The sequence below is a fragment of the Teleopsis dalmanni genome, chromosome 2 (genome assembly GCF_002237135.1).
Source record: "Teleopsis dalmanni isolate 2A chromosome 2, ASM223713v2, whole genome shotgun sequence".
Classification (NCBI taxonomy): domain Eukaryota; kingdom Metazoa; phylum Arthropoda; class Insecta; order Diptera; family Diopsidae; genus Teleopsis; species Teleopsis dalmanni.
The window spans coordinates 177,829,816-177,843,504 of NC_051847.1; the positions used below are offsets into that span (position 1 = coordinate 177,829,816).

General features: G+C 30.1%; 1 protein-coding gene across 1 annotated transcript in view; it reads left to right on the forward strand.

Moving 5' to 3' along the window:
• Window positions 1–13,569: 13,569 nt before the first annotated feature.
• The window catches only part of LOC119676245 (endochitinase-like), a 15,983-nt gene continuing 15,863 nt past the window's right edge, over window positions 13,570–13,689 (forward strand). Inside the window, exon 1 of the mRNA XM_038087482.1 lies at window positions 13,570–13,637. Within this exon, the coding sequence (XP_037943410.1) occupies window positions 13,570–13,637 (68 nt within the window). The remainder of the gene's footprint in view (window positions 13,638–13,689) is intronic.

Genomic DNA, 13,689 nt, shown 5'->3' on the forward strand with positions numbered 1-13,689 from the left:
AATCATTTTTTTGTATTCATATTTTGAAAATTTATTGCAGAATTTTTGCAAGGTTCTATTAAAATAATATTGTCATGGCCATAGCGTATGAGAATTTATTCAAAATATAAACAAAACAAAAATTGACATCATTTATTGAAATAATGTAATTAAAATATACATTTAAAATATTCTCATTATAAAGAAGACTTGCTCCACTTTGTATGTTTTTAAATTTTTACATAGAAACAAAATCCACTAATGCACAAGACAACATCGTTTTTATTGTATGAGTCATTTTTTTATTTTCGTTTTGAGTGTGGCTTTTACATTTACATTGTTGCTTATCTTTTTTCAAAATTTCAGCCTTTAACTTAAGTTAAATGTATAACTTACACAATAGAAAAGTTTATATAGGTATTACATGCCAGAGGTTAAAAAATATAATTAGTAATACTATACAAAAATAATTAAATAATTATTTTTGTTTTTTATTTTTCAACCCTTATAAGTTACTTTGGCTATGTTAAGCTCAAATTTACAATTTGTTTTCATCCTAGACAGCTGGGTTTCTCAGACCTGTTAATAACAGGTTAAAGCTGTATAAATAATAAAAAATTTTATTTTCATTATTTAAAGATAAGAATTTTCTGTCTTCAATAAGGTTGCTACGAATGTACAGATAAACATTTTTGCCATAAACATCGATCTCTGAGTTCCCTCTCAAAGACAAATTTTTCTTTAGATTAACTTATAGTAAAAAATCCATTAATAAAATTTGATGAATCCTTCTTATTAACAGAAAGTGAGTGGAAGTGGGAAAAGATGTCTACAACAAAAATGTTTATCTAATTCTATGTAGCTTAGTGAGGAAACGAAATTTGTATCTTCTACAAAAAAATTTGTTCTAAACCTTTAAAAATTCAACCTTCCATCCTTAAACCATTGAGCTCCAAATTAATCTAATACACATAAAAAATCAAAAAACAAAATTTAGTATCACACATTGCGATTATAATTAATAATAATACATATAATATAATAGAATAAAACATAGGAACTTGATTAGTGGCCACTGTTTTCCATAAATTGTGAAAAATGTTTATATATATTAAACTAATTCAAGAAAATTATTTCACTAAAAAATAAATAATCATTAGGAATTAATTGTAACCTTAATAATAAATATAAATATACAGAAAAATATTATAATGATTGTAGATTACAAGATACTAAGTTTAAGTTTATTACAGTACTTATATTATTTTAGTGCTTGCAAGTAGCACTATAACGTGTGTTAAATCCTTTTCAATTTCAACGTTTATTTCTATATAAAGTAATGAAAATCTGAAATAAATATTGATTCTAAATATTTAGTTTAATATATTGATTTAATTAACTGGATCTTAACCACCAGGAGTAACATACCGAGAATTAAGTCTCTTATTTAAAGTTTCAACAGTATATATATATTAAAAATATCAGTGCAACTTTGGTTTATTATTTACTATATAAAAGTACATATTTTTTTTTATTATGTTTCATGTTGATGGGTTAAAAAACAAGCCACCACTTATTAATTGAAATTATTAAGAAATTAACAAAAAATCTATTTGCATGTTCAATTAGAAGTATTCCTAAAAGAAAGAAATTTAACTTCGAAATGCAGCTAATAGACGACTTATAGACCTATTTATGTTGGAGGTACCATATTTAAGCCAGTGCATTTGAGCACTTTTACTCTTTAATAATTCGAGGTATCTTCAAAACCCCTTTTTACGCCTTGACTGGATTCTTGTTTATCACTTCATCAGACTAAGCAATAATTGACCTGAGATCTTCATACCTCCTCGAGAAGCCTGTAACCATTCTGAGATTGTTCGAAAATCCTTGTACCAAATTAAACTGCAACTATTATAAAGAATAAAAATAAAGTTACAAACAAAAATTTAATGATTTACTCCCTTGTTAGTTCTTACAGTAATAAACTCCTTACGTTATGTGTCCTACTATATTTTATTAATTATTGATATTTTACCAATTTATATAAAAGTGCCGAATAATACCAGTATTTGTACATGTAATATTATATATTTTGGAGCTCCTAATCGAAGCATTATCGCAAGCAATATCTTTGTAATGGTTTCTGCTCTATGCAATGAACCGTGGGTTTCAACCATTTATACTTTTTGTTGAGTTTCTTTAATAATAGATCAGACTTATGCCTACCTCAGCTATACAGTTGAGCGCAACCACAAGGATTCAATTGATGAGCCACTTGTATCCCTTTAACTGAAGAAGCTTTTAGGCTTTAAGTTAAGCTTCCTGTTGGAATTTTCTAATGATGGATCGAAGTTATTTCTGCCTTACCTACACAGTCAAGTGCTATCTAAAGGATTATTAATAGGATTCACTTTTATTAAGTTTAACTGGTATAGTCAAAAGATGCGCTATATGAGGCAATTGTTTAAAAACGTTTAGAGTTTTATTCAGATATTATATCAGTGCTTTTTCAAGCTGTAGAACCGTAAAAAATATCAGTATTTAACGATTCGATTTACGATTTCTATTGAATTCACTTTCTGTTTACTTATATATTAATTATTATGATACTTAAAATATATAGGTTTTGCAATTTCAATATTATTGTCTTATATAGACAAACTATAAGTAAACGTAATTTCAACATATCCAAAGATCATAAAATACAACATCATTTATACTATGTTTACTTAATTTTGTTATTATTTTATTAATTTTGTTATTATATTACTTTTAATACATAACTATAACAATTCTGATATCATTTTCTCATGCCGATAAACTGTAAGTGTATCTGATTTCATCATCTTCAGCGATCATACTATATATGATTATTATTACTATGTTTACGCTTAGACTTAACAAACATCTTAGGCATAATTTTATATAGAATTTGTATGAATTTTGTATGAAAAATAATACACATTGCTGTCTAAACATAGTATGAGATCGTTATGACCAACGATCATATGATGATCATCTCTAACCTGCACTGCTTGCACCTTAGACTATTTGTACCGTATCTGCGGTGTATTAATTTAGATTCATATACTTTAACTGTAGTGTTCTAAATATCATTATCTAAATGGAACAATATCACCAATTTTAACCAAAATTTTCTCAATTTTCTCTACTTCTGAACTATTTGCGATCACTTTAGAAGTACATAAGCTAATTCTCAATAATTTCATAAGTACAACATATAGCCTCATTTAAATTATTGCTCAACAATGCATTATACTCATATATACATTATAATGCTTATATATATATCATATGTATTTCCTTGTGTGTTTATTTAATAGTTATTTTTATATTTTATTATCATCGCAAAATGCATTGTAAACACTTTCGAGTACAATTAAAACAAACCATTGAAACAAACCTACAATGTTTATCTTATCTTTTCATGAAATATTGTAGCAGACACCTTTTGTGTCGGTATTGGCTACACGGGGTGTCATAATATTTATGACAATTTAAAACAGCAGAAGAAAAAAATGTGTAATGTTGGGAAAATAAAGGACAGATAATTTCTTATCAACCGAACAAGGTTAGAAAGACATTATGGACCACCTTAAACTTGAAAATTATAAAGAAATATGCAGTATGGCAAAAATATGAATAATATCGAAGAAAAAAAAGAAAAAAGTTAAAAGGCATTAAATATCCGCCCGCCTGCCGTAGTTCAACATACACTGCAACTATCCTTGACTAGTGCCACCAACCGTACCAACCGTCCCAACCACACAAAAATCAACTAAAACCAAAATGATCTTGCCACATTGCACACAAGATCAGTCAGATTTCATCAAACGCAAACCGTGAAAACTGCAAAAAAATTATATTAGAGAAAAAGTATCGTGCGGTGAAAGTAAAAATCCATAATTTTTACATTTTACATTTTCATGACATAAAATCAACGTAAAAATGTTGAAGTTGAATGTGGCCGCAGTCAAACTTTTGCTGCAGAGGTTGTTGCAACTGTGGCTGATCTTCCATTTGTGTTGTTGCATGTAATTAAGTGTGCGGAGGGCAATGCCAAAATCTTTAAATGCTGGCAAGGCGTGAAGGCATAATGGAAGATACCCGCACGAAAAGTAAGTGGGTTTTCAGAAAATTGAAAAAACCAAAAAAAAATTCCAAAAATAAATGTGTAGATAATCGTAGAAATCGTTCGACAACGATCATGAGATACACTACCAATTGTTACTTAAATTTCTAATAATACAATGTTTAGGTTAGGTTAGAGTGGCTGCCTTGTGCCCAATGCCAACTATATACTCAAAAATTAGTCCATCGTAGTATCACAGGATTAATGTTTGTTCATACATAGACTAGTGGTCAGCGTACGATCACCGCCGATCGATGATGGGGCACGACTTTCTCATTGTAAAAAGATGAACCAATCTGACAATTCTACAAACTTGACTAAGTCCATAATTTTGCAGAATGACAGTTCGGTCAGGTCGGTAAGAAAAGAGGTCGCAAACATTTTAGATCTTCTCCTACCTACTACAGTTTTCTCCTCATCTACAGAGCCAAGACAAAAGTCATAATACGGCAGACTTTCTTTCATAGCATGTCTTTCTATTATACAGTGACCCATCAGCATCAATACTATAATGCTGAGCAGGTAACATCTCAGTTGAAGTAGCTGTACGTTTTTTCACAAATTTAGACCAGATCAATCTAGAGATCTAACAACAGGATTCATCTTTCCAATTTTGCTTGGCTATGCTCAGATATTTTTGTTTGCGGTCAGAATCAGATAGGTGACTGTCTAATACATATATATATAAAAAGTTATAGAAGAACAGTTTTGAGAAATCAATTTTATAATTATGAAGACCTCGAATTGAAAGATCGAATTTCCAAAATTGACAATATTAAAATATATGTATATAAAAAACATAAAAGTTCCAGAAAGGTCTTAAGGAAAAAAAATTGTTGATTTTCTAAATATATGAAATATAGTATGAAGGCTTTATAGGATCTAATTTTAGACAATATCATTGACAATAACCAAATATGCATAAAAAAAAATATATATACGTATATATTAAAAAAAATTCAAATTTAACATAATCAAATAGTTAATTTTCTAAATATTGGAAATATAATATAAAGGCCTTATAAGATTAAATTTCCATATTAAGCAATATATAAATATATATAAAAAAATCATAAAATAATCAGAGGTGCTAAGAAAATTAACTATATTAATTTTCTATAATTAACAAGTATTTATAGTAACTTTAATGTCACAATTTGACCATTTATCTTTATCAATAAATCAATCCTGGATAATTGGAGTTGTATTTAAAGAATCTATTTATCTGTAGATTCAGAAATTTTACATTTGTCACCCTTTTTCGACAACTCATCTGAGGAACTGTTTGTTGAGGGAGTCTCCTGCTGAATAATAACCTTTTGTTCTGTTAGTAATGGAAATGTTTAGAAACTCAGTAAGGAACTAAGTAATTGACTTCCATTATTAAAAAGATTCATCTCAGAATCTTAAGAAAACTATAAACACAATCTAGAATTATTTTGATCTATAAAGTATTATCCTTTTACTATATATACATATAAAACAAATTAATATTTTGTTTTTTAACTACTAGTTAGGGACTAGAACAAACTAGTTTTGCTATGAATTAGAAACTATAATGATGTTGGATCAATATATGTTCTATAGCTACTAGTCAAACTACTAGAACAAACTAGTACTGCTATGAATTAGAAACTATAATGATCTTGGATCAATATATAATGATCTAGAATGAAAAGTTGTTGGGCGTGCCTATTAATGGAAGATGCCATTATGATTGACGTAAAACCATATGTAAAACTTAAAACACCATTGGATGTACACCGTTTTTTGGCCACAAATAAAAAGTTGAGTGGGTTTTCGTGAAAATTGTAAAATCAAAAAATTTGTAGAAAAATTAATTTTATTATTTCATTGGAAAAGCCTTGACATTTCCATCTTGACTTATACCGAACAAACATATACAGACAACATTTCATTGAGAAAATATGGAAAAATGCATGCCATTTGCACTTTTCCAATAAATTAAATGGGAAAATGCAATTTCAGGATCAAGGCGTGTTGTGTGTCATTGCCATCCAGAAGACTATGGCGCCGTTTCTGCTGCATTCAATAATGAAATTATGAAATAAAAATAAAAGTGAAAATCGGACAATGGAAAATCTCACAAAAAGAAATGAAGTTCATAATTTAACGTTTATTTATGATGTGTCAAATATTATGGCACCGAAATTGAGACGTGATCTTCAAAACCCACAGGATTCTCTTAGCACACACACGAACTTATAATTCACACCTTTCCGTACATCTTCTCCCGGCCTATCCGTCTGTCCGAGGTTAACTTTTAATCTGCCGTGGCGGTATTTGGTGAAAGTCCTAATAATTTTCTTATTGTCTGTCTTTTGTGTAGACTATGTAGACTGTGAAAGTATTTTCTACATGGCGGCGACTAATTTTCCTTATGATTTATTATCATCAAATTTTCTGAAGTGTGCATTTTGTATGCAAGGCAGGCTTGAAATGAACTTCAATTTGAAAAGGAAATGAACTCATTTCGCATTTTTAGTATTTATGAGTTTATGCAGAAAATTGTCCTATTCATTAAGAAAGAACTTCAATTTTTTATGGTCTATCATACGATATGGCCCGGTCTTATTGTTGGTGATACTGGAGATGCTGTGTGACCCAAGAGAAAAATAATAAAAAAACTAAAATTTTAGTTCTCATGTTTTTGTGTGGCCATGTTTCGGTAGTGAATGAATTTTTTTGTCCATTTTCGAATAACATCCTTTTAAGGTTGGCGGTACTTGTATTTCTATGGCATATTCAGTTATAACAATTAATAAACATTCTTAGAAATGAAAACATTACAGAACTATTTCAGAAATACTATAGTTGAATATAGGTAAAACACAATATTAATACAGAGAATACTCTCTTAAAAAAAACCGCGATACTATTATTATTTCTAAAAGTAATATTATTTGTTATGCATACCAAATAACTATGGAAATGTTATAGATTGATTACTAGCTAGAAACTACTATTAGAGCCTACTTTATAGTGAACCGTGAGAACAATTCTACACGGCTGACTCACTAAAAACTTGATTGAAGTACCAACAATAAAGCGACGCCTTTTTTCTGTTGTAGGCCGTACTCTCTATTAAAATTGCTCTCTAGTTAGTCGAATCAGAGAACAGCATGCATCTTATAAGAGACGACTAAAATCCGATAGATTCCACCTGATACTGTTTGGAGTATAAATGATACTAAGTTTCATTTCTGGCACCCGATCGGAGATGCAAATCGTATGCCATAAGGGTCAAGATCTACAGATTCAGCTATTCTGACGTATTGAGGTAAACCCCGATAATGACAGCATCGTAGTGGCTGTGATGAAAACGCAAAGTAATTAACAAAAACAAAAAAAAAAGAAGAGAAAGGAAAAAAATAACTGCATTCATTATTTTCGTTTGACGTGGAATTGCATTTTCTAACCACAAAGTTAGAGAAAGTTAAAGAATGACTATATTTATTACTTTTATTCGGTATGGAGCTATATTCTTCAATCAGTGCTGTGTCCCAAAGAAATAAAGAAGAGTTGTTAGGTATGCCTCTCTCTATCCGAAATAGCATTTCAATCCAACAACTGATATCGGCAAAGTTCCTTCTTTGGAAACAGTTCAAATTCCGTAAAGTCAATATGAATTGTTATTGCATATATCTGTCTGTTGAATATTTTGTTTACCACTTCCATTTAGAAAAAAAATTTACGAATCAGATACGAATTATGCAAATTTCCAACGAATTAGGTGCAAAGCGATTGTATCTATTACTATTCTATTCTATCTCTTAGATTTTATCTATTAGATATTAAATAGTTTTACACTGACTGTAGTGGGAAAATCATTTAATGAGTATATATAGAAAAAGATATAGTCCAATAACATATTTTGAAAAAAATTTTATAATAATCTTTGCCAATTTCTCTCTTCTAGTATGGATTCAGAAATAGATTGAATTAAGGGTCAAGGCTCCAAGTTAAGAAAACGCAGTTTTTAAAATTTAAAAACTTTGGGTTATTAATTTTGGGATATTATTCCATATCCCATTGTTACACATTATTATGTGACAAATTTTGGAAAATATTTTATAAAGATCTCGATCCCCCTTCGTTTTTAAAAATAGTCATCCAATAACTCTCTTCCATGCTTTTCATGAGATAACTCTGCACTTTCTTACAATTACTTAATAAGATCTTCCCATAATAACAGCACTTGCCTGTCTATTAAATATATTCAGTACTGCATCAATCAAGTTAAGTTAACCCACAAAGATCCCATTACCAATTTTTGGCAATTGGTAAGTCCTTGAACCCAAAATATGTACACGTCACACATGTTGCAGCTTCCAAATTTAAATATATTTTTTTATTGTGTTTTTCGTTAATATAATTTACAAATTTCTTAATTGATAAATTGCCAAAATTTACACTTGATTTGTTGATTCTCTAAGTGTTGACAACAAAGACTGAACATGTTCTGAAATTCTTCAAACTGTGAGAATTCTTTCATTAAGATCTTCAGGTTGCCAAAATCTTATTTGGCTAACAGACAAGTATCGGGTGTCAAGCAATGGCCAGCGGAGATACTGCAGCAGGTGTTTTCAGGCTGAAAGGACAAGTTACAAAAGTTCTATTGAGTAAATTGAAAAGAAACAAGATATGGAAGAGTCTAGAATTTAAGAACTTCACTTGACTAATTTGCGAAATTCACACGCTTCTCTGTGATTTTTATTCATAAAAACTGCTATTGTCGCACATCAGTCGCATGCAACCGCCCACAACGTTGCTGACATATAACATGTTGTTAAAAAAAAAAAAAAATTTTTTTAATAACAACTAATTATTTTAATGCAAAATTATAAAAAACATATATTATTCTTTTAATATTTTTAATAAAATTTTGTTTATTTAACTTGCGATTACTTGCGACAGTTTTGCTTAGCGTACGTGCATGTATTGTAGTTGTCGATTGTCGATTGTCGCTTGTCGCTGCTAAGTTGTATGTTTTTCTAACTATGTGTGCAGTTTTTGTTGTTGCAACTGCAATGCCTGCAATTGCAAGCTGCAGTTGCAGCAGCTTAAAAGCTGGTTACGAAAACCAAACCAAAAAACTTCCGCATTCATTTAAGATCATTTCTATAGTTGCTGCTTACTGCAACATTTAGCCAATGTTGCCACCATTCGCTGTGCCACCGCAACAAATGCTGCCGACGTTGTTTGACGCTGTTGCTGTTGCTGCTACTTCTATTATTAATGTTGTTTATTTATTGTTTAAATTTTTTTGTTTTTTTTTTACATAATTTTTTTCAATTCCTCCTCTTGGCTTTTTGGAGCAGCCAACCATGTTGTTGTGGGTATTAGCGGCAGCGCGTCTGCCGTAATCGCCAATTGACAAAGTGGTGCAACCAGACATGTAAACGCTCCGAGCAACTCCAAAAGTGTCTTGAAAATGCTGCATATTTACGTGGAAAAATCTTCAAGCCCGATTTAATTATGATTATTAAAGTGTAATGTTAAGACAACTGCAAAAAATTATGATGATTAAAAATAACGACTAAATTATCGAGTCTTTCCAAGTCATGTTTTATGTATGTTTTAGGTTTTCAGTCTTAGTGGTACACTAAAATTTTATTACCAAATTGACATATTTTTATATCAAAACAACACTAAATGCCGCCTTCCTGAATACCGAAGTTGTTTCTTTTTTTAAATGTACTCTTGGAGTGAACTAAACAGCAGTGAATTAGGATATCAAACGAAATAGTGAGAAACCACATTGGCCACATAGAAATACCTATCTATTATCATTATTATTATTATTATAATCATTGAAAAGAAGAACAGTACACAGTGACCTATAAAATCTAATGCTCTATGCTCTAGAGGAATTTTCTATTTTAAATTAGGGAAAGATTGGGGCTATTGGTGAAAAGTTTAGATAGAGAAAGAATCTTTTCAGACGATAAACCTAGCTTAGTTTAAATTGAACAAAATACATACCAGCTAATTGCGGTATCTCAACCGGTACCAACAAAGTACTATAATATCGATGCTGATGGGTCACGCGTATTATAAAGGTATGCAATAAAACTTGACCTAGCAATTAACGAATTTTTTTGGGGCTTTTGCTCAACGAATGAGCCACCTCATATGCCAGCTCTAATTATTGGCTAAGGGAAGTTTCAAAATCCTCAGTACTCCATACATAATTGGCCTAAAGGAGCTAGATTAAAAACTAGACACATAGTCTTTTCATAAACTTATCAGGTTGTCTGCGGGTGAGGGGAAATCTGTACTCGACCTCATGTTTCAGTGTTCATCATTTACTATGTAAGGATTCTAAACCTTCAGAGGCCCTGATGTTAATTAGATACTTACTTAGATATTATAGCTTATAACAAGAGAAATATTATATCTTATCTTCCTTTTACATATACTTAACTTTTTTATTATTAAAATATATCAAATCCGGCACATTTATCAAGAATTAGACTCAAAAAATATTTATGTTTAACAGTTCTATAAAAATTTTCCGTAATTGAGGCCCATTACTGTTGTTTTCGATTGATAAATCAGGATTCAATCTAGATTTACACTCGATCTGTGAAATATTGTTTCCCAAACGAACATTTTTAGATTAATCTAAAATTTTTTTTTAGTAGTATTAGTAAACATTTATAAAACATATAACGAATCAAATCGCACTTTATATGTCAAGACATATAAAACAGCTGTTAATTGCAGTATAATCTTGTTACCCTGGTAAAATATCTAGAGTGTTATATATTAATCTCAATGTTATCCTTAAGTGAAATCCTTTAGATTAAGCAATGGAATATGAAAATCGTATTAAAAGTACATCTCGATTGATATAATTAACCCAGAATTATCAATCAAAAACGACATGAGTTAAGATCTACTATCCAAACTATGCAACTAACTTATTCCATTTTAAAAAGTAATCAGAAAATTTTTCTCATTTTAAGGTATTCAACTCTAGTACACACACTTCTCGCCTTACCACTTAGATCTAATTTCGCAGTTACATTTTAAGTCTCAAAGCTGAGTGGATACTTAAACACGACTTAAGTCAGTATTGAGACTTAAGTTACAACTATATGTAATCGACCCTTAAAGTATCAACCTCTGTATAGATTTTCTTCCCATGCAAAAGTCTCACCCAAAATTTAAACAAATTGACGACCGACCGTTGCCAAGCCTACAAAGTATTCCCTTCTTTGGAAGAATCACTGTCAAATGTTTTATGTGCAGAATTCACAAATAAATTACGTGAAAGCACCCAAAGTCAAACAAACCAAAGTCGGGCTTAGCAAGAAACAGGAAAAACGAAATAAAAAAGTAAGTAGCAATAATAATAAGAGAAAAAAAAATTAATGAAAATTGCGTAGAAAGAATAGAAAAGAAAGCAAGAAACCAAGAAACCAAGCAACATAGGCAACCGACATAACCGAGACAACCGAAGCAACTGACAAGCTAAGCTTGTTACGGTAACGGGAATTATGCAATTACGGCACAGCTCAGCTCAGCTCAGCTCAGCATGAATGGAGACACTCTTGACCGAGTTTCCAAGCCAAGCTAACGGGACCGCGCCGCTGCAGTTACAATGTTAATGGCGAATATAAAATGGACACATAAAAAATAAAAATATATGCAAAAAATGAATGAACAGAACTGCAAAGAAATCGTTATCTAAGAATGCAAAACAAAAACAAAAACAAAAACAAAAGCAAAAACAATAACAATAACAGAAGAAGCCTCAAACGATAAAAGACAGACAAAATAATAAAAAAATTGCGCAAAAAAAAAAATTTAATAAAAGCGCACGTAAAAAATCAAAAACACAGCGAACGCTTGAAAATAGGAGCCAAGAGCAGCCACTGGACAACGAAGCCCCGATGCATGCTTAATCGGTGAGCAAATCGGAGAAATGTTCGCAAACGGGGAACACAAAAGCGATAATCGCAATCCATTGCTATTGTATGCAAATGCATGTGTGTATGTATGTATGTATGTATGTATGTATGTTGGCATGTATGTGCGTATGTCGTATATAATGCATTGCATCGTCCGTTTTGTACTTTGAAAGTAAACAGGACCAGCCACTGAAAGAATAGGCAGCGAGTCAAAGTGAGGCCCTGGACTAAGAAGGGGGGCGTAAAGTTGCAGGTATATATAAATAAAATTATAATATAATTTGTATAATATAAGATATGAGAATCCGCGAAAAAGGTAACAATATGCACTTAAATAGAAAATTTTTATTAAAGCTTTCGAGGGTTAAATGAGATAAAGTACATGAGTGAAATGATTGAAAATTGTTATTAAACAATTTATATTTTAAACATTTATTTTTATTATTATTGTGTCTTATTTATTTTTTAATAATTTTTAAAAGTTTCAATTTTATGGAGGCACGCATTCTGGTAAAATTATTTCGAAAAATCCTATCCAAAATGAAGTTTGAACGTAACTCAAATTAAAAAGTATTTTGCTCTTGAAAATATACGGTCTAAGCTAAAGGTTGGTGTCAAAGCTAATTCAGCTCTGCCTTATCAGCTCAATGCCTTAAAAGAAATACCGTTTACGTTATTACGCGTGTTTTCTGTTAAATTTATTCAGAATTAATAAGAATTTTATATATAAAATGATTATTATTAATTATTATTAGAAGTTAATATATAAAATTATTATTCTTATTATTAATTACAAGTTGTTCCGTCATATTGCCCATGAAGTATATTTGTATATTAGGCTCCTTTCTCGTTCTTCTTCAGTGGATGCAATCGTAATGTTTCGACGCCTAATTGCATTACGGCTTTGTTGGGAAAGATTAGACTTTCTGGGTCGCGGCATTGTTAATGTTAAATACATGCACAAAACAAACAAATCGATACTTTCCGCTCATATATTGATGACAGTATTTATTTATTATATTTGAATTTATTATATTTGAAATATTTGAAAAAAAAATTTAAAAAGTAATCAATATCACTCAAACTGTCAAACTGTCAACAGTTTGAAACAGAATTTACAAATTTATTATTTTTGCTAAGATTAGTGGATTTTTTTATAATATATTCTGCTATTCGGAACGGAGACGATTCCAACAAATCAAAGATATTTAAAATCGGTCGAGCCGTTCTTGAGTTATAAGTGGTCTAACTAACACGACTTTCTTTTATGTATATAGAATATTAAAATTTTATATTAAGAATTATTATTATTAATTATTATTTGAATTTAATATTTAACATTATTATTAAAATAAAAATTTATTGTTATTATTATTATTGATATTTATTTATTTCTCCTTAATGGGTGAAAAAATACATTTTGGAAGCCTTAACTTAAAACAAAATATATTGTATATTCTATATGAGAATTTAGGTAATAAGAATTCTGATGATATGACAGGTATCGATGGTATCAACGAGGTTTTGCGTGAGTCCAAAGGTGCTCATATTTGTACAGAGATGTTTGTCAATTACACCTTCAGCGCTTATTATTATTGGAATGGTCTTGATTTC